Raw genomic sequence first — 22864 nt, 5'->3', positions numbered from 1 at the left:
CTATTATTGACGCCTGCTCAATAATAACTTAAGAAGACAAAGTGGTTCTCTTAAAGTTTCACACTGAAATTTACTGTATTCGATTATTTCGATTGAAACTAGGGACATCAATAGGAGACTTTCCAACGCTAGGCGGCAGCAGACATACCGGGTAAATTTCCATTGTTTACGTAGTTCTGAACATGCGCACAATTCTGAGAACAATGGATTTACCCGGTAAGTCTGCTGCCCTCTATCGTCCCAGAAAGTCTCCCATTGGAGACTTTGAGACGCTAGGTGACAGCAGACTTACCAGGTCAAATTCCATTGTTTACGTAGTTCTGAGCACGCGCGCATTACCTGGTAAGTCTGCTGCCACCAAGCGTCCTGAAAGTCTCCCATTAACATCAGCAGTTGTCGCCAGTTTCAATCCATTCGAATACAAGCGATTATCCAGCTGTCAGCTGTGAGCGGATACTCCGCGCTAGTATTGGTGCAAGACGTTTCTTGTTACGGGCGATGCGGGTGCTGTCGGTGAGTTGGCCGCGCTGTGTGTGAAAGGAAAACAAGAACGTGTTGCACCAAGACTATACGCGCACGCGCACGAACGGAGCCGGAAACTGTCGAAAATAGAGGCGTCTCAGTCATAAAAATGCAACACACGGACGTCGTACATAATATACAGAGTTCAAGCACATCGGAAACAGATAATTTTTACAGAGTCTTACTTTATTACTTTTAACCAAAAAAGCATTTATGAACGGGAATAAAAGAGTAGTGACTCGTTCTTTCACGGCCGTTCAAAATCGTTGCCGTGTGGCATGATAAAGGTGCTCTTTTAACCGTGCACTGATGCGTGGTGGAGCATACTCACTTTCCCAATCCATGTGTGGCAACAAAATTCCACAGGCAAGAGGGTGCTATCAAGAAGTTGTACCATAATGGAGGTAGATCCAACCGTGGATGGAGGAAGGCACGGTTGTACCACAGGATCACCTTGATACCATGGCTGTGCACAGTTCGCCATATTATTGGGATTCAGGGATGGGGATAGAAAAACCATGGAAAAGTTTCCGTATGGCGCCACCACTTTTTCATTCGATATGAAATAATATAGTATCTTATTTACCTCAATGAGATATTCCTTTTTGTAAAAATGAGTGAAAGACTCTCTAGGTACACCGGGCTTGATGGCTCCAGCATCGTCATTGAATTTATGGAGCAAACTGTTCTTGAACTTCAAACTTACTTAAAATGGAGACCGAAGTCCGAGGTCCGGAACCCGCAGCCCGAAGCCAGAAGCCCGAAGCCAAAAGCCCAAAGCCAGTAGCTCGAAGACGGAGCCGAAGTTTTATCGTAAAAAAGGTAAGCTAACAGGTTAGCCTTGTACCATATACATTGTGAACCACAATAACTGTGTATAACAAGGAAACATCGACCATTGAGTCTCACCAGTTTATAATGCGCTTCTCACGAGAGGCCGGCGTAGGTTCGTTTGACTAGTTCTCATAGACCTTATCGCAAATACCAATGCACAAGCGCAGACTGTTGAATGAGGTGCATTGTGGGATAGATATGGATCAAATTTGGATACCAGCTAGACCACAATGCATCAATTTCAAGCTTTACGCGCGCGCCCCAGTATTTGCGAAAAGGTCTATAGACCTTCGCAAATACTGCACTGGGGCGCGCGCGTAAAGCTTGGAATTTGGTGCATTGTGGTTTAGCTGGTATCCAAATTTGATCCATATCTATACCACAATGCACCTCATACAACAGTCTGCGCTTGCGCAGTGGCATTTGCGAAAAGGTCTATGGTGACTCAATGTGGGGGGTGGGGGGGGGGGGGGGGTACCTGGTTGACTTCGCGGAAACTACACGTACTCAACCAGAGAGATATAAAAACGTTTCAACGTTTATTCAATAAAATCAACACTTGGTTTGGATCCCTGCTTCGAAAAAAATTATCTGTTCAGTGCTACGTTATACGGAAAAGGAAAACACTTTCCTGATTAAGTCTGGAATCCTAACGCCTACAAAACAGAGGAATATCTGCCATTGTAACAGAGACAAGTAATCATGGTTTGGCTTAAGTTTCCGTATGAAGAACTTCATGGACGGGCTCGGACGGGTTTGATCGGAATGGTGCTCCAGAACTTTGACCCTTCTCAACATTTTCGGGCGACCATCCCGTCCTGCAATACGGAGTGACAACGTATTGAAGGACGTACTTTGAACGGAATTTCCTTATTTGGATTGTACTAGGGACGTGCTAGACGCGGTGCGGTCGGGCGTCATTTTTGATGTACGTGAGCACACAGAACGGGTCCGTTTGTAGCAGGTTATCCCGTTAGTGACCTAATAGACACCAAACTAGTTCTCGAACTCGTCCTCAAAAACCGTAAGACGGGTATTGTCTGGCGACGATTATTATAGCTTCGGTCGGAAAATGTCTATAAAGTGACCCTAGTCAGTTAAATTTTAGTTGTGAGTTACGTATGTCTGTGTATAAAACGGGAAGAAATTGTTACGACCGCACCACGTCTAGCACGTCCATAGTACGATCTAAGTACTGCAGTTACGTTCGTATTATGTCCTTCTCTTTTTAAATACGTTGCTACTCCGTCTAATAAGCCATTTGCGAGTGATATTTGAATAATGTCTGGTACAATGACGTGCTTAGTCACATGTTACCACTTCAATTTGAATTCCTCAGACTATCGAGACAGTTGCTATGGCACCTGATTCGGGGCAAGCCTTTGCATAGCAACCCAGATGAGCAAACCAAGGTACCATTGAGCCATAAACATTCATGCAGAACTGTGTCTGTGTTTTCATCGTCTCTTACGTATAACTAGGCCAAAAGCTTGCCCGGATCATTTGACATAGCAACTGTCTCAAATAGTATGGGGAAATCAAATTCAAGCAATATATTAGCACGTCATTGAACCAGACATTATTCTGTAACTCGCAAATGGCTTATTGCAGGATGGGATGGTCGACCAAAAATTGAGCAGGCTCAAAGTTTTGGAGCACCATTCCGAACCCGTCTGAGCCCGTCCAGATCTGTCTTTCAGTTTTGTCTCTGAGTGAACGATCTCACACCAAGATCCACCTATCTGTAAAAGCATACATTTTAATTAGAGTTTTTACATGCCACAGTGCACTTGACACGTTTAGTAACATCGTCGAAGACCAGTATTCTCACTATAGGTGTGTCCAATCATATGCAAAAAATAACAAACCTATGAACATTTGGGCTAAGAAAATTATTGTCATCGAATTTGCAAGAGAAAGAAAATACCCTTGTTGCAACCTTTTGTGCTTTTAGGTGCATAACAAAACGGATTCAGCTGAAGTATTTTATTATTTGAGTGAGATATTAACTATTTCTCAAAAACTACGCTACTTATAAGAGGCAGCCCGTTTCTCATGTTTTATACTATCAACAGCTCTCTATTGCTCATTTAGTTTTTGTTAAGCTAACAATTATTTTGAGGAACAATACCATTAGTTTCCAGTGACTTTAATGATGTCATCGAAGCGCGGAGATGAAAGCGAAATAGGTGGGCATCCCCAAACTGTTGGGTGTTCTGCGGTTTGTTTAGGATGTCATGTTTACATGACGAAGTAGTAGTCTTTGCTGATCAAACTTTACCACAGAAAAACTGAGATCATGTGGGGTTTTTTTTCTCGAAAATTTTGTAAAAGTTGAATGATGGATAGGGATGGTTGTATTGTGGTCTGGAAACTGTTATGATGTCATTAATTATGCAATACCTGAGGTAACTCCTAATTATTAATTACTTCATAAGAAGGAGTATAATATTTTCCCTACAATTTTTCGATAACCACAGAGAGTGAGAAGACTGCCCTACGTGGCCGGTGCCTTTAATAGATAAATGATGCAAGCTTGCTGTCAGTTACTGCACCCAATTTCATAGAGCTGCCTAAATGCAAAGTATACCTCTGATTTTGGGAATGTTAGAATCGTTTTAATCCTTCAGAAAATTAAACTAACTAATTTAATTTCAATTGGTCGCGCTTTAGAGAAATGCGAAGCAGAAATAATATCCGTAGTTTGAATACACAATCTGAAAAACGATGAAATTTCTACCCCCCCAAAAAAAACCAAAAAAAAACCCAACAATCCCCAACTAAACATTAATGTCTATTCTAAGTAACATACGTAAACAGTATGCTCCTTTATTTCTAGACTATATACAGCCACATAAGCAGGGCACTGAGGTAAATAAAGTTAACTCGTAAAGTGCATAACGCAAGAATATGCTATATCATTTTGCATTCAGCCAAAGCAATATACGAAACTAAACCTGAGAATATCATTCAGCTCGCTGTGGTTTACTACCAGACAGCATGCACTCATGAAGTAATAAGTAGCATATAGAACGAGAGGGGGCTCAAATTAAAGGCACCGGACACTATATTGATACTCAAAATAATAGTCAGCACAAAAACTTACTTATTATTGAGCAATGGAGAGCTGTTGATAGTATAACACATTGTGATAAACGGTTCCCTATGAAGCAACGTAGTGAGAAAGAGGTAATTTTTAACTCAAATAATAAAAGACCTAAGACCTGAGCCTTTTATTAAGGCATCTGAAATCACACAAATTTGCTCAACACGGTTTTTTTGTGTCATATTCTCTTGCAACTCCATTGACTAATTGAGTCCAAATTTTCACAGGTTTGTTATGTTATATGATTATGTTGAGTTAGACTAAGTGAGAAGACTGGTCTTTGACAGTTACCGGTAGTGTCCAGTGTCTTTAAGATAAAGTACAAGTCATGCAGTCATCCAAGATGCGTTCGGCTATCAATAGCAATACAACATATAAATGATAAGTGCAATCTTGTATCCGAATTGTGTGAAGCTATAGAAGACATATATTTTTATTCATGACGTAATCATCATTATTAGGGCCTTGTGACACGAGGTAACTTTTACAGGCAACTTGGAGGCAACCAACTGCAGTGCATGCTATACGGGACCACTTTGGTGGGGCACAAGTCTTTTTTCAAACATTGTCATACGGTCTCAAAGAAAAATACGAGAACATTAAAATGTGAATGGATTCTCTTCTTTGAACTTGCCTGGAACTGGTTACCTGTAAAGTGTTTAACATGACCCAAATGATTAAGATTTGCATACCAACCACTGTATTTTCTATCGAAGTTAAAAATAGTCAATACTTTTTGCAATTAATATAAGACTACAAATAGTCGTTTCCAATTTCTTTTCTACTCAATTTTTTCCTCCAGTAATTTGAACTGTATCGTTAATTTACTGACCCCAGCATTAACCTTTTTCCATTTCTAGAATTATGAAAACACGTCCAATAAAAAAACACCGCATCATTGTCAAGTACTTCAACCTATTCGTTCCGTCCAATGTTATTTTGCTTGCCGTTTCCGCATGGAAGTTTTTATTATTCACTGGATCGCGCTACTGTATACCAGGCTCCGTCTGAAAACTAGCGTCACTTTTGGTAAACTTTTATTTCCTGGAAAGATTTATCAATTGGTTTCTTTTGAAAACAAACTCACACTTGTGTTTGTCAGCTTTAACAATCGGCGTAAAAACATCCACTGTTTGTTTCAGATGCTTTCCTTTTCGTGAGAACATTACATAATTGGTTGTTTGCTAACAAAACAGTTGCTGGCAGTGTAAGCACTTTATGTAATCCACCATATACATAAACTGACAAACCTGAGGAAGTTGGAGATCAATTGCCCATCTGGGTCACGAGAAAATAGTGAAAAACCGATTGCACATTTTGCATGACATCGATTAAAAAAAAGGAACAAAACGCTTACTGAGCGATAAACTCACGACGGGAAATTAGTTTTATTTACTTATCATTAAATATATATGACATTTCAGACAGAAACTCTTCTAGGAATGTTTTTTTTTACTATCATCATCATTAGACCGTGTAAGTTTTATGTACATCTATGATCTAAGACGAGGTTTTTTCTTACAAATTCTGTCCTATTCTTATGAGTAAAATAAAAATCAACAAAATTCTTTTAATTTAACGAAATTAATTGTAGATATTAAATAAAACAACTTTCAGTGCACCTACATTATAGTAAGAAACTTTTTCGTCTGAATTTAATCATTTTCGAGAAATCATATTAATTTGGTAACTTTTGGTTTTATATTATAAGAATAGCTTTTTACCACCTAAAAGTTGTTGTATATTAAAATAAATCAGATTTTCTTGTTAATGAATACAAAGGCCAGTGCCACCAGAGCCCACTTCCATAGATTGCCAAACAGTTTTCTACCAAGCAAACGTAAAGCACGGATACCATTTACAAATGGTACAGGGTGGAGTGGTGTTTAAGTTGGTTACCTTATTCTGGTAAGTATGATTTGGTTGTGCAAGTTCCTTTTTGTAAGAAGCTCTAAGGAATTGAGCCCGGTTGGTATAATCAAAGATCGCATTTTCCAATTTCGATTTCGTAATTTTGCAGAATAATTATGGTGTTACAAATAAAATAGGGGCCTACCGAGTTAGGAAGAGTTACTCATCCTAACTTAGGACTAGCCATATGTTTATTATATCTCCTAGGACTAGTCTTAAGTTAGGACTAGTCCTAACTCTTTGTGAAATCGACCCCATGACACAAGTTTAAAGTAATTTCACGGGTTATGTTGCACTTGTGATTATTTTGTTAAAAATAGGGGTATGAGAAAATGTCTCACATTGATGTGTTATTGCTGTTTGTTGTCGACGATAGAGAGCAGATTGGTTCCCAATTTGATAAAATCATTTGTTTCTATTCGACGTAATAGATTATGACATGGAAATATTCGACGAGGCGCATTTGGTGTGTATCATGAAACCCACCGTGCGGAATTTGATAGAAAGAAAACATACATTGGATTATGAGGGAGGGGGTTTTGGTTTACAAAGTTTTACCAAATAAATAATACAAAATGAAAACACGCTAAAATCGGAAACGAGGAACCAACGCACAGTGGGCCAGGCCGAAACCAAAGTGCGCCAAAAAGGGTGAAACGTGACCCTGCTAGTTTTAATTTTTTCAACACTTTTGAGGTTGCTTATACCCCATGGGACAATTTTATGAGGAAATTAAGCAAAATATATATATATTGACTTGTCATGACCTCTTAAAGGTATGCAAATCCACAGAAATTGACCATAAAATGAAAATAGTTGCAGACATCTTCATAAAGCAAAATTAGACACCTTGCATTGAGTTACGGAGCTAAACTTTCACTTGGCTCTAGTTTAGGGTTCATATTTGAAGGAAATTAAATCAGTTTTTATTTTTGTTGAAGTTTTCTATGAATAAATACTGACAATTGTGTCAACATTGACATGAAATTTACGTTTTCTGTGTTCAGCAATACGGAAACTAAAGATTGCCGTCGATTGCTGCCTAAAGTCTACTCATTTCTAATAGAGCAACTTGTTTGCATCATTTTGGTACCAAATTTAGCTGCGACAACCTGCGATACACGATTTTAGAGCAGTTTTTCTGAAGCGATCACTGTACGTTTTCGCCCTTTTCTGATTATTACATATGGCGCGCTCCATTAAGAAACACGACACCCGAGCAAGGCTGCGCTCGCCAGAAAGGTGCAATATGATACCCCTATTTATGTCTGATTGCGCAGTTGAAATTTCAATGTACTTGGTGTCTCATATGTTGTGATACTGCCGCTGGTTGTCTTTAAATGTATCTGTCAGCTGTACCACAGTGCACAATGTCTTTACCAAGCAAGCGATTATTTGAAGTTGTTAGTTCTGTTGATGATGCATCAAACATTGAAAACTCTTGTCGCGGTTGCTTAGAATTATTCACAGATGCAAGCAATTAGTCACAATTTAACCGCAATGAACAGTCCATTACATCAGGACCAATCAAAAATCGGTAACGTCATACTCCGATCTTATTATCACCATTGGATTCTACGGGTCGGAAAAAGCTAAGTAGGTGAACCTTCCTGCACAAAACTTAATGATTTATATTTTTGGCGCACTTTCATCCCATTCTGGCCCACTGTGCAACGTACAGATGAAATAATGATCGATTGCGGTAATTAACTCACCTACTATTGGTCCTTTGTTAGTTTCGGTTCTTGTACGGTAGTGTCAACTTCCACTATTGCTGAGTATAGATGATTAGATGAAAATGCCGTCATGTTGATCAGAATCATAGACCACACCCGTCTTTGACTTCGTGTATCCCTTCATTCTATAGGTCCCAGTATTGACACCCATCTAGCCTCCCGCCCTCACAAAGTCATTCTTCCTTGTGGATTAGTTGCGTCTCATCTTTTCCATTGGTAATAATTCAAACAACAATAACTTTGCCCGTATGGAGCCATTTCCGGGTGATTTACGTATTACGTAAGTCCAATATAGCTTCTTCGATATTTTGATGTCTATTTTTAATTACATCCCACGATGAGCTTTCGCAATGCTTACAGAGGCAGTATAAAAAAGCCCTCGTGCTAAGATTTAAGCATTAAGCACTAAGCATTAAGTATCGCACAATCGAATCCACATCACCAAGGAATTAGCTTTGAATATTATTGTAGACTTCAGGAAAATGTATTTCAGAACGTTTGTACTGGGTGAGTAGTTATTTTAATGCAGGACGTCCAATTTTGATGACAATATTTGTTAGAAAATTGTTAGGGCTTATGATGTATTTTGTACAAACTATTATGTTGTATTATGTTTTCAATATGTATGAACTTGAACGTATTATTTTATTCTTATCCCACTAAATAACTGTGGTGAATATCTTTGATGATGTTGGCTTTCTGAATGTGGGTCTGTTCGACTGACAAACTTTAATATACTTTGCGTTAGTAACAAAGTTGCAGATTTTTGAAAAAACAAAAACAAAAGTTCAGTCAAATAGTTAATCAAATTTGTTGAACAAAAAGAAAGATGCATTATGCACTCAAAACCTCAATTTGATACAGCAATACTGTCAATCTTCAATAAGATACTCGGGAAATATACACATAAAGAACGGACAAGTTTTTTGCAAACTTTGTTTTCATGAATTATCAAAACGCGTCATTGATAGCAATAAGATACAAGAACTAATCGACGACATTTTAAAGCGCGAGAATTGTGACAACTTTTGTATGTTTAATAATAATAATAATAATAATAACCGTATTTATAATGCGCCTTTTGCCAAAGGATACAAAGCGCCAGGTATTATTACTGCAAGGAGTGTGCGAATTTTGAGATATAAGACCTAATCCTTAAGCACCATGTAATGGTTTACAAGGTGCTATGGCGCAATATGCTGCCAATCCAGCCAGGAACACCGGGGCGAACCCCTTCTCTTTTCGATAAGTGCACTGGGTTCTTTTACATGCGTTTACACAATACATGGGACCAACGGCTTTACGTCCCATCCGAAGGACGAAGCAATGGTTGTGTGAAGGACACAAGTGTCACAGCTGGGGACCACTACTTATTTGTATCACTACAAAGAAACATCAAAGAACTGTAGTAGGCTTAGTCTTTGCTTAGGTTGTAGGCCTATAACCGTCAGTCCCACTGCTGGCTTAGTAATTCAAATACGTGAAGTTATGTTTGTTTTGGAAACTTACGAGAACAAATGCATTTGAATGGACAAACGGGCTTACAAACCTAACCTTTAAAATTTGCAGACATTTTGGGTTCAAAACTCGTTTTGGTCTAGTGCACCCATTCCAATTAGTGTGTACTTATTTTCCTATTTTTTTTACCCATACACCGCTGTGTGTTAGCGCTGTATACTCAGTACTTTCCCGAGTCGTGTGAAAAAATATCACAGGCATTACTCGCGTTGGATTCGAACACACGACCCTTGCAATTCTAGAGCAGTGTCTTACCAACTAGACCACCGAGATTGCCTGGTAACTAGATGCAAATTTAACATACTTATTCTCTGTGTTTTTCCCCCTACAGCTTTAGTTCTCTTTGCACTGGGCAGAGCGAACCCTGTCCCGATAACCTCCATAATGTCCCAAATCACCGTCACATCGTCAGTGTCAACCGCCGTCCCGGAGCCTCTCTGTCCCCCTGTCGAGATTGGATCAATCTCGGAGCAATCACTTTCTATCACTGCGAGTACGGAGGACACTTTGTCGTCGGATGTCGCTAGAGTTGACAGAGGACGAGAACTTTTATTCGACGTCTTCGTAAGTATACGATAGGTTTTTCTCAGACATCAATATTCATGTTGTCTTTCAGTTTGGATAGACAGTAATTTTCATGTTGAACTAATTTACTTAAGTTTTTAATGAATCGACAGTTTAACTGTGTGAGGACGGAAGGACCGCAATGGTCATATAATTATTTGGATTCTGAGACCTGTGTTCGGAAAGGAACTCTCGTTTGTTCGGTCCGTTCCAATCTCTTTGAGCACTGTGTTGAGGTGACGCAATTTCTTCAGTGAATGTTCTTTGTCACAAATAATGTGTGCCCTTCGATGTAGGGTCCGGTTCACCATTGAGGAAAATAACTCAACTTACTGCCGAAATGCGTCTCAGGTTCAAATTGTCGGGCTTCAAATCTGTCTTTTTACGTAACCGCATTTACTTCGAAGTGAAGTCTTTCTCGAAATGCCTCATACCATCGAAAGCTTCTGTAGGCTTCAAACCAAAAGTTGTTATCACCATTAATTTATAAGAGTGATTGCCAAACCTACCTTCCTTAAATGTCAACATAATGCGTTGTTTTGGATGCGGTATTTTATCAAGCTGTTTTAACATAGTTGGAGCTGGAAGTGTTTATTTGTTCTTAGATATTTACAGCTTGAATATGAAGTGAAGTTTGCTTACTATGATGTAACACTACAATGACCACGCTCATATAAACATAAAAGGAAACTCTGTACATTTCCCCAACACAATTGCGCCACTCGAAGCTCCGTATATTAGTCAACAGTGCAATGCTGCTTGCTCCCAGTTACAAAGGGGAAACAAAGGTTCTCCTTTTGCTTTCACACTGCACGCACTCTGCATAATTATTATATACACGATATTTATGCATATTCTTTTTTGGCTGCAGTTGTAAACAGAATACCAAACATCTAGTGATGCAAGCATGACATTTGTAAATTTAGTGTCTCGAGTCGTTTCTTGTCCATTGAAATGGGTAATTCTCGCGTAACTTAGAAACAATAGCTATAGTAGCGCACAATTTACCCATCAGTACGCTGTTTTGACGTAGATTGTTCGATAGGCCTACTACCCCTTTCGTCTGCAAACCCAACAAACCACAATGGCCAAACATAGTAACTTTATACAACAGGTTACTGCTCAACAAAAGAAAAGGCTAACTTTAATAGAAAGTAGGCACAATAAGCCCAACTGTAGTTTGTATATGACGACGATGAGGTCATTCAGATTTCGTTGTGGTTTGCCTTCCATTTATGTCCGGGGATTTCCCCTAGACGTGAAATGTGACTGGGATCAAAGAAAGGAAGTACCCAACCATAGTCATAATATTGTGTTTACAAAAATGTAGATCTCACACAGACCTGTGTCAAGTGAAACTAATCCAGGAATCTGTCCTTGAATGCGCACGTCGAGTATGAACGCGACACCTTCAAGTTCAACTCGAATGTAGACATTTAAACGGGTTTTGATACCATGCAACGTCCCTTTAAGTTTTTAATAACTCCACTATATATGACTAGTCATAATAACTTTTTATGACTTATCTTATTTTTTATTTATTTTTTATTTACTGACACCCAACAGCGGATAACCGCCATTTACATGTATCATTTATTAATATTTGGCTGTACTACCTTTCAAAAGTTATTTCAAATGAAGTAAAATGCGGCTTACGTTAGTTTGCACTGCTATTGTTCACTTTCAATATAGCTATCAATCAACTTTCGATGCACAAATTTCAGTGATGTTCGTGTTAAAAACTGCAATTATTGTTGAATGTTTAGCCAGTCCTTAATTACTGAATGTTGATTTCAAAACAGATTACTTGACAATATATATTAGAGTCCGTCTTGGTTGAATTGAGACTTTAAAAGAAAATGGAAAGTTGGGGAAAGTTTTGACAGAATCAATACTTAAAATCACAAAAACAATGACAACAATTAATAGTTCAATAGTTCAACAAAAGCTTTCGTTTCACTAAACAATATTTGTCATAAAAGGAACTATCTGAGTTTTTAAAAGGGTTTCAAAGGTGTTGGGGCTGGCGATGTAAAAGTGATAACTGTCATATCTGTCCAAAATAAAAATTGCAAACCAAAAACCACTGTGTGTGATTCATTGAACCGCAACTCTGAGAAAAACCTACCTCTTGAAACTTGTTTACTTTGTAATAACAGTATTCTTACGCTGGACCAACTAGATTCACAGATAAACCCAGGAAAAATCTTACTAATAAATTTCTGTCCCGAATAACTTTTCAGAATGTCAAAGGTAAAAATAAATTTGACATCCCGGCCCCGGAATCGAACCGGGGACCCAAAAGTCGAGCGATCTACCAATTCGGTTAGCTGTCTACTAATAATTAGAGATACGTGTGCGCATCCAAGCGTTTGCCACCACCCTTGGCATCTTAAAGTCAGAATTGAACATCTATTTATTTAGTTTGACTCATCTTTTGTTCTCTCCTGGCTTCATGTATTTAGATGTCCCTTATACTGTAAATTGATGCAATTTTATTAATAAATGTTTTTATCTTCTCCATTTTTGGAGGTTTTGACCTGACGTCAGCCCAATATTATATTATCATAATGAACTATTGTAAAGGAATATTTTCGACTATATTAACTCCAGAAATCCTCAATAGTTGTTTATACTGGTAACAGTTGGCCGATATCCAGCTGTCTTCTCAAACATTGCAAAACCACCACTCACATTCATATAGGCTATGACCTTTGCTCCCCTGTTGACCATTACGTCATCTAGGTAATGCTGTCACAAATCTTATGTTACTTCTGTGTGAAACATCATTTCTAAATCAAGAGTTCACCACCAAAATCCTATCCTCTGCCCAATTTCACTCTGGGCCTCGACTAATTCTTCGACTTTCTTTATACAAGAGACTCAAGACCCTTTGAATCGACAAAAACAGTTTATGATCGAATACTTTTATTTCAAAAAGTTAAATCCACAATTCTTGATTTTTATTCTGGTTCCAACAGAATGACAGATTTCCAGAACAAACAACATCTGGAACTGCCAGCAGCAGCTTCATTGGCTACTATGATGACGTCATACCAGACACATCAAACTTTACTATATCGTGGAGAAGCGATTTACGTCAAAACAACGTAAGTGCAGGTTAAACATAATTGTTGTAATGAATAATTAGTTTACAGACGTCTCCAATCACTTATTAATATTAACACTCATGTTAATTTATTACCAGACCCATATGAGCTTGTTAGGTTTTACAGGGCGATGAGACGCATACCAGAAACACCGGGGAAAACACCCTACTGCAGGGTTATGTACGCAACGCACGGGGCCTACAGCTTTATGTCCCGTCCGAAGGACGCAGTAAATGGTTATTTAAGGACAGAAGTATCAAGACTGGGACTCGAACCCATTTGCTTATCGGAAGCACAGGACTGCCTTTAACATATCTGCTCACAAAGTTTCTGCTTAACAAAAATAAGCAGGAAAGCAATCACAAATTTGCTGTTAACCTTATGCTGGTATAGTGAAATTGTGTTGTGCTTATTAAAATAGATTGTTTATTAAAAACAAACAAACAAACAAACAATCGCAACTGATATATTCCTAATTACCTGCTAATGTTTGCATATATAGTACTGTTTTCTCTTTACGTTGTGTTTCACAAGTTAAAGCCATTGGACATTATCGGAACAGAAAACAAAAAAAATCACAGATTTACAAATAACTTACAGGGTTTAGAAGGCAATGGTGAAAGACTTCTCTTTAAATATTATTCCATGAAATGCTTGACTTTTTGAGAAAACATTAAAACATTGATCAATTCTCGATATCGAGAACTACGGATTTATTTTAAACACATGTCATGGCACAGCGAAACGTGCGGAAACAAGGGTGGGTTTTCCTGTTATTTTCTCCCGACCCCGATGACCGATTGAGCCTAAATTTTCACAGGTTTGTTATTTTATATATAAGTTACAGACAATACTGTTAACCGAAAGTGTCCAATGGCCTTAACAATGTATGTAGGCCTAACCTCCTCTCTTGTTTGAAATATTTTGTGCAGGTAACACAACTAATGTACGAGCATGCTAAGCTCATTGTGGGCTACATCTGGACTCTAGATATTGTTCTTCAGGACTTGAAGTTGATGTCAAGTGGTGAGACTGAAATAATTTACTACACCAACAAAACAAAAGATGCGTTTGGAAATTTGCTGTGCTCCGTTCACTTCATTGTAAGTATGCCATGCAACTGTTTTAATAATTCACACCAGTATTAAAGGCACTGGACACTATTGGTAGTTACTCAAAATAAATGCTAGCATAAAAACTTACTTGGTAACGAGCAATGGAGATCTGTTGATGGTATAAAACCTTGTGAGAAACGGCTGCCTCTGAGGTAACGTAGTTTTTGAGAAAGAGATAATTTCTCACTCATAAAAAGACTTCAGGCATGAAGGTTTCTATTGGGCATCTGAAAGCACACAAAATGTGTGCAGCAAAGGTGTGTCTTCTTTCACTGGTCTCTTGCAAATTCATTGATCAATTGAGCCCAAATTTGTATAGGTTTGTTATTTTAAACATGTTGGGATGCACCAAGTGAGAGTATACTCATTGAAAATTACCAAACGTGTCCGTGTGTCTTTAAAGGCACTGTACACGGTTTGATTGTCAAAGACCCGTGTTCTCACTTGGTGTATCCCATCATAAGCATACAATAACAAGCCTGTGATAATTTGGGCTCAATTGGTCATCGAAGTTGTGAGAAAATGATGAAACAAAAAAACACCCTTGTTGGACGAATTTGTGTGCTTTCAGATAAGAATAAAAGACTTCTAGCTATAAGTCTTTTTTTATTTCAGTGAGAAATTACCTCTTTTTCAAAAACTACGATACTTCAGAGGGAGTCGTTTCCCACAATGTTTTATACTATCAACAGCTCTCCAATGCTCGTTACAAGTCAGTTTTTAAGTTAATATTTGTTTTGAGTAAGTACCAAACGTATACCTTCCCTTTAAATAGACCTCGTTCCACCCTCACCCTAACCCCACACCATACCTTGACGAACAGGGGGACGACAACGTAGACACGAGGTTAACAATGATCGACTACGTTTATGTACATGTAGTCGTATTTGATAGTGTACTTTGTACTATAAGTACTGTTTAGTGTTAAAAACTATAAAATACAGAAAACAACAGAAAATTGCACCGATATAATCATATAATTAGATTTAACAGCATTAATTTGTGCTCCACGTTTTAAAAAAACATAAATACGAGTCCACTTTAACAATATTCAAGAAAACCAAGTAAAGTTTGTCTTGCAGAGTTTTCTGAAAGATCTATGTCAGACTATTATAATTTAACTCACCAATGTTTCTACATTTTTCTCCCTTCCTCAGTTAACCCAATGCGATTTCGACGCAGCATTACTGGATCAGCTAATTACAACGCCCCCTGTTGACTATATTCGACCAGATAGCGACTGGGAAGTAACGTACATAAGAGATTTCATCGTACCGGAGATTACTAGCTACATTTCAGACGCGACCACTGACTTAAGTGAAATCAGTTTTTCAAATTCATGTTCGGTTTAGAGGGAATATTCACCCTGATCCAACCAACTAGAGTTGAAACCGAGACTGGATGAGTCTGGTGCCTTTACCACAGGATCAACACAACATGGAACAAGGTAAAAATCGATAAAGGTCTAACACCATGACGTCACTGCCAATGCAACTGGTGAAGTAGACTTTTGGGGGCAAATGGGGACTTTTTCGCTAGGTTGGGACTTTTTCGCTAGGTTGGGACTTTTTCGCTAGGTTGCAACTATCATGATTGATCTTGGTTATGTGCGCGTGCTCAGAACAACGTAAATAATCAATTTACATGGTAAGTTTGCTGCCACCTAGCGTTTCAAAGTCCCACATTAGCCAATGTTGGTGATGCTGAAGGTAATCTTACGAACTGAAATTGAAATGATTGTCGGCTAATTCTGTGACCAACGCTCAGTATAGAAGAAAGCGATTGCAAAGTTTCCCAACGAAGAGAAGAAGATTGCCAATGGTAATTATTTCCTTGTATATAAGAATTACAAGTCACTTTGCATGGACCCGATACAAACTTGACACGCATTCAATTTTCCATTGCTATCCTACAAAACAAAATCTTGCCAAACTATCACGGGAATACGATTCCTATTATAGCAAAGTTGATAACAACTTTGCCTGTTATGAAAAAAATGTAAGCTGTGTTTTAACGGCAGATCAGTATTAATCCATGTTGAAAACATAATTATTAAGAATATTTGTCTGTAATAATAGTATTTATAAATTTCTCTATGGAACTTAAAAAGAACTTTGGTTAGACTTAAGATGTAGGTCTAAATCTAATATCTATGTATAGTGATGCATATTGTAGTTTTATTGTATTTGAAAAATATTACTTGCAGTAATTAAGTAATTTTTTAACGAGGGTAAATGGAGCTTGATATGAGCTAAAGTTGCGGTGAATGACAGTACTAAACGTTGGCGTGTGTGTTTAAAAAGTGTATATTTAACTTCTATAATAACCATTCCCTGTTTTATAATCATTTTAGATTTTACAGGTCATAGGCGTACAAGGGCGGGAGTGGGGGGGGGGGGGCTGCAGGGGAACTGCTTTCAAGAATATTTGTGGGAGCAATTATTCATTCATTTGTTTAATATTTACTAATATGGTGACTTGATGAGTTGTGCCAATCTGACTCAATCAAGCATAGTGTTAAAGGGTGGTTAGGCAGTGTCCAAATTAGCGTCTATATGTAGAAACGGCTATGGCTGGATAACCGCGCTATGTATTGTATGTATAGGACTTACTAGGCATCAGCCGTAGCCGTAGCTGTAGACACGCCAATTCGGATACGGCCTTAAAGGCAGTGGACACTATTGGTAATTACTCAACAAAATTAATTAAGCATAAAACCTTACTTGGTAATAGTATAAAACATTGTGAGAAACGGCTCCTTCTGAAGTAATGTGGTTTTCGAGAAAGAAGTAATTTTCCACAAATCTGATTTCGAGACCTCAGAATTAGTTTTTGAGGTCTCGAAATCAAGCATCTAAAAGCACACAACTTCGTGTGACAAGGGTGTTTTTTCTTTCATTAATATCTCGCAACTTCGACGACCAATTGAATTCAATTGTTCACAGGTTAGTGTTTTTGTGCATATGTTTGGATACACCACGTAAGAAGACTGTTCATTGACATTAGTGTCCAGAGTCTTTAATATTAAGAGAAAGATGAACCGCTTATAGCATTGCAGCATCGGTGAAATAATTAACGAGGCTACGTTAGGGCGACCTCTTCGGCGAGATCGGATGGACACATCAAACAAAATAATTTCACAATCAAATCTATTTATGTTTCCAGGATTTTAAAACTTTATACTGAGGTGTTCCAAATAATTGACGAAAGATTTTATTTCTAATGTTATGAATACTTGAGCTTGTACAACCCTACAGTGAAAAAATAACACTAGAACTATTGAAAAGCTTATTCATTAATGACAAGTGTGGATACAGATGATTAAATTATTACGATATATTTTTTATTAAATAATGAGAGATATTAATATATTTTACCAACTATTTGGATACTCTTAATGATTATATGTTTTAACTTATGACAGCTGTAATTGTATTTATTAATAGTGACGGTTTGTAATTTCTGCTAAGAGTTGATTATTGGAAAACATTCTCAGTTGTGATGATTATGTTCCAATAAAGACTTGATTAAATAATTTTCATGAATTATATATATAAATAGAATCTAATTTAAGATTTGACTTGTGATAAATAAATTAATCGTATATTAATGCATTTTAATTGAATTTGTCAAATATTTATGGCATATTTCTGCACCCCGGCCCCTTATATTAAACAACCACCAACAAACCAGAAGTTGATTTGTACAGCGCTCCAAAGTGAGTGTAGCGCCCTCTGTTGGACAGTCCAGTTCACTGACTTTTCTATTGGTTGAAAGTTACACGTCTCAAATTCTAACGTCTCATACCGAGAATCGATAAGATGAGGCGAGGGAACAAGTCTATTGTAGTCTCAACACGGGACCGTTTGCTGCTTAAAGAGTGATTTCGGAACTTTGATTTCTGAGCAATTTGCGTGCTTAAAGAGAAGTTACACTAAATGGTAATTGTCAAAGACCAGTCTTCTCACTTGGTGTATCTCAACATAATGTATAAAATAACAAACCTGTGAAAATCTGAGCTAAATTGGTTATCGGAGTTGGGAAAATATGATGAAAACAAAACAAAAACACCACTGTTGGACGAATTTGTGTGCTTTCAGATAGGAATAAAAGACTTCTAGTTATAAGTCTTTTAATATTAAGTGAGAAATTAACTCTTAAAAAAAAAACTACGTTACTTCGGAGGTGGTTTCCCACAATGTTTTGTACTATCAACAGCTCTCCAATGCTAGTTACCAAGTCAGTTTTTAAGTTGATATTTGTTTTGAGTAATTACCATATTTTGGGCAACGGTTTTAGAATCAGACCGGACCCTTTCATTACAATACTAGTGCTTGACTACGCCACCATTATTTTTTGCTATACGTGCACTAGACCGAACAACAAAAAGAGAAAACTAAATAAACACAAAGCGAAACAATTTAACGTTGCGGTGGTGGATTTCTTGATATTGTTGCAAGTGTCTAGACCAAGAAGCTCATTCATTTCCCCATCAGATGTGAAAGCGTGAACCACAGCATTTGCTTTGTGGAAAGAACATGCAAAGCCATTTTTTGTACGAGTGTTAGTTCTTCATTACAAATTAGTGGATAATGTGGCAGTGCTTCGGTCAAGGGTTTTATTACACGCTGTGCCGGCCTTTTAGTATCAAGTATACTTACAAACATCAACCGTACTGTGGTTTTGTTTGAAGACACTGTACTGATCACTGTAACAACTCAAAATAATTAATAGGATAAAACTTACGAGCACTGGAGAACCGTAGTAAAACAATGTGAGAAACGGCTCCCTCTGCAGTAGGCCTACACTTGTGAGAAACGGCTCCCTCTGCAGTAGGCCTACAGTGCAATGTAACGTAATTTTTGAGAACAATGTCATTTCTCACTCAAATATTAAAAGACTTCAGGCCGGAAGCCCCTTTTAGGCATCTGAAAGCACACTAATTTGTGCACTAATGGTGTTTTTTCTTTCATTATTTCTTGCAACTTCGATGACAAAATGCTCACATGTTTATGCATGTTTAGATACACCAAGTGAGAATACTGGTCTTTGACAGTTATACCAAATGTGTCAGGTACCTTAAAGACACTGGACACTTTTGGTAATTGTCAAAGACTAGTCTTCACAGTTGGTGTATCTCAACATATGCATAAATAACAAACCTGTGAAAATTTGAGCTAATAATGAAAGACAAAACACCCTTGTCACACGAAGTTGTGTGCGTTTAGAGGGGTGATTTCGAGACCTCAAATTCTAAATCTGAGGTCTCGAAATCAAATTCGTGGAAAACTACTTCGTTCTCGAAAACTATTTCACTTCAGAGGGAGCCATTTCTCACAATGTTTTGTACCATCAACCTCTCCCCATACTCTTCACCAAGTAAGGTTTTATGCTAATAATTATTTTGAGTAATTACCAATAGTGTCCACTGCCTGTAAATAGCAATTGCGTTTTCCTACGGTTGTCAGTTTTCTTATCAAGAAGACAAGATAAATCGGAAGTATTTCTTCGGGATGTTTGTTTTAGTGTCTCAACAAGGCGGTACTTTCTTCACCAATAATGCAAGTTGACCGACAACAATTGGCTTTTTAAACTGTCTAATGTATCCGGTAGAGTCGGAAGTCAACGTTGAAAGGTCAAAGATCACACAAGAGGACGACCCTTGCTGATGTCATCACCTCCGGCGTCCTTGAATTTAAGTATATTGTAGTTATTGAGCTTGGTAGTATATGAAATATGAGGATATTGCCACATCATGGTACGACATCTATAATTTATAGGTCTACACCTCTGTAGCTCCTTTCACACGACAGTAATCTAGCAAGGGTCCTACGCTAATTTCTTAGCGACGTTGTACATTTTTACAAAATTGCACTTTGGACGACACAAAAAGGTAAAAATAGCAAGCTGTAGCATGGTACATGCGCAGTATAGACCAAATTCGAAAGAGAAAATACTTATTGACAATTAATAATAAATAAAGGTTGCATAATACATATGACTCGATTGGTATTGAGCTTTACGTTCTGAATAAGAAACTATTGTTTGAGAACATCTGCAATGTAGAAACGCATAGTTTCAATGACACATTTTATTGGAGTGACATTGTATCTAAAAACTGATCTGCACTTAAATTCATGACATCAACAGCTATTTATAAAAACGCAAAAATTATGATAATATGCGACTGAAATAAAGGACGTAGTTATCACTGGTGTTATGTGCACTGGTGCCCAACAGTCTGGCCGTTGGCTATGGGGATCTTAGTGTAGTAAACAAGATCGCTGAATCACACAGTGTCGGTTGTAACAGGTCGATTTATTCACTTACCAAGTAAAAACGATTTGCAGTCGGGTATCAAATTGACTTGAGGTTACATAGGAACGGACAGACATGGAGACTACGTTTTGGATAAACGGGACATCTTGACGTCGCTAAGAGGCTCACAGTAGCCTCCTGACAAGCCGCTTGCTCCTGTCGGTTGCTCCTGACACCCCTCGGGTGAAAAAGAACAATAGGAGATTTCGCATAATTAATGTATGATGAATATTTGCAATCTTAAGATTGTTTGAGAGTTCGAGAATGTGACTTCGTTTGTGTATGGTCTTGCCATTGGTAAAGGGTATACCTGTGTTAAAGGTACTGGACACGTTTGGTAACTACTCAAAATATATACATTTAGCATTAAAACTAACTTGGTAACGAGCAACAAAGAGCTGCTGATGGTCTTAAACATTGTGAAAAACGATTCCCTCTGAAGTAACTTTTTTTACAACGAGAGTATTTTTTCTTTTATTGTTTTCTTGCAACTTTGATGACCAATTGAGACCAAATTTCAAGTATTGTTATTTTATGCATGTTTGTGTCCAGTGAAGAGACATTCCAATCCGTTGCAACAATTCAAGAGGCTCAAATGCAATTGACCCCATTGCCCAGTAAAGTATCGGGCCTGATAAATATAGACAAAAACTTCTGCATGAAGTACGGAAAAAGCGGGGAAATAGCATCCGGAGTTCCCCAATTCATACCGTGGTTTTTATTGTGGTTGCCTAAATCAAACAATAAACTGCACCTATCGTGGGCACAGTTTTCGTAATTTTCGCGAAAATTTTACCGTTCATAAAGTGATGCAATTTACACAGGTTTATTGCAATATTTTAATTGATATTCATAAATAACTAGAGGGTGGGAGTTGACCTACTCTTTAAAAAAACAATGACGTACTGTCTTTAAAATGTGTTGATGACGAACGCGTATAAGCAACTATTGATTGTAATAGATAAATTGGATGTCGTAGTTTACAAGCGCTTTAAAATACAGCTCTTCTCATAACACCCACTATTGACTAGTTTGTTCCTATTTTTCGATTTACAATTGGTAACTAGTCAGCAAATCCTCTATTTAGGGCCTATCATCTGCAAAGTTTTTTAATATATTGGCAATAACTATTATTGTTGTGATTATCATATACCATCATTGTTATCTTCATCATTTCTGTATTTTGTTCTATCCTTTGTTTCTGTATTTGACTGTCAATAACGCGTTCTTGTTCCTGTTGGACTTTGTATGTTCACCATGCGTCTCACCACAGGCCCAGTGTGAAAGCCTGTAGTAAGAACAGAAATTTGCTCAGCATGAAATTGATAAAAACAAGATTACCAACAAAATTTCCATTGGTTGCATATTGCTTGATACTGGTTTTCAGCTGTTGTTTACTTATCTTGAAAATCACGTGGCAAGCTGTTGTTTACTTATCTTGAAAATCACGTGGCAATTTGGTCGGTAACCCTGTTTTTATTAAGGAAGAAATTTAAAATTCTAAGCAAAATTGTTGTGCTTAAAGGCTTTACGAAATTGGGTTACTGTCGTCTTTTGATGATGCCTCCATACTTAACTAAGTTCTCTGCCTTGTATTTTTTTTTTTTTTTTTGGTTATACTCCTTTAAAGACACTGGACACTATTGGTAATTGTCAAAGACCAGTCTTTTTACTTGGTGTATCTAAACATATGCGTAAAATAACAAACATGTGAAAATTTGAGCTCAATTGGTCGTCGGAGTTGCGAAATAACTATGAAAGAAAAAACACCCTTGTCACATGAAGCTGTGTGCTTTCAGATGCTTGATTTCGAGACCTCAAAGTCTCGAAAACAAATTTATGGAAAATGTTTTATGCTATCAACAGCTCCCCATTACTCGTTACCAAATGAGGTTTTATGCTGATAAATATTTTGAGTAATTACCAATAGTGTCCAGTGTCTTTAAAATTAATGTTGTCTGTTCACCATGCATCTCACCACAAGCCGTGGATGCTTCTATATATATGATGCCTACATACTTAACTAAGCCTTACAATGTTGTTCTTTTTGGTAAAACTTCTTTAACAATTAATGTTTTGGCTATGTAATCTTTCGTATACCCGCTGCTAAAACATAGGATTCGAACTGCC

At 37.6% G+C, this 22864-nt stretch overlaps 1 protein-coding gene across 1 annotated transcript; it reads left to right on the top strand.

Moving 5' to 3' along the window:
* The first annotated feature begins 1262 nt into the window (after positions 1–1262).
* LOC117294856 lies at positions 1263–17109 on the top strand. The gene is made up of 5 exons (XM_033777398.1): positions 1263–1344; positions 9959–10191; positions 13173–13301; positions 14234–14404; positions 15574–17109. Exons 2-5 carry the CDS (start codon positions 10012–10014, stop codon positions 15766–15768), a joined length of 675 nt encoding a protein of 224 aa, XP_033633289.1. The 5' UTR covers positions 1263–1344; positions 9959–10011; the 3' UTR covers positions 15769–17109.
* The last annotated feature ends 5755 nt before the right edge of the window (positions 17110–22864 follow it).

This window comes from Asterias rubens, chromosome 9 (assembly GCF_902459465.1).
Source record: "Asterias rubens chromosome 9, eAstRub1.3, whole genome shotgun sequence".
Lineage (NCBI taxonomy): Eukaryota > Metazoa > Echinodermata > Asteroidea > Forcipulatida > Asteriidae > Asterias > Asterias rubens.
The sequence above is the reverse complement of the archived record's forward strand: the minus strand, read 5'-3'. Positions and strand labels throughout refer to the sequence as shown.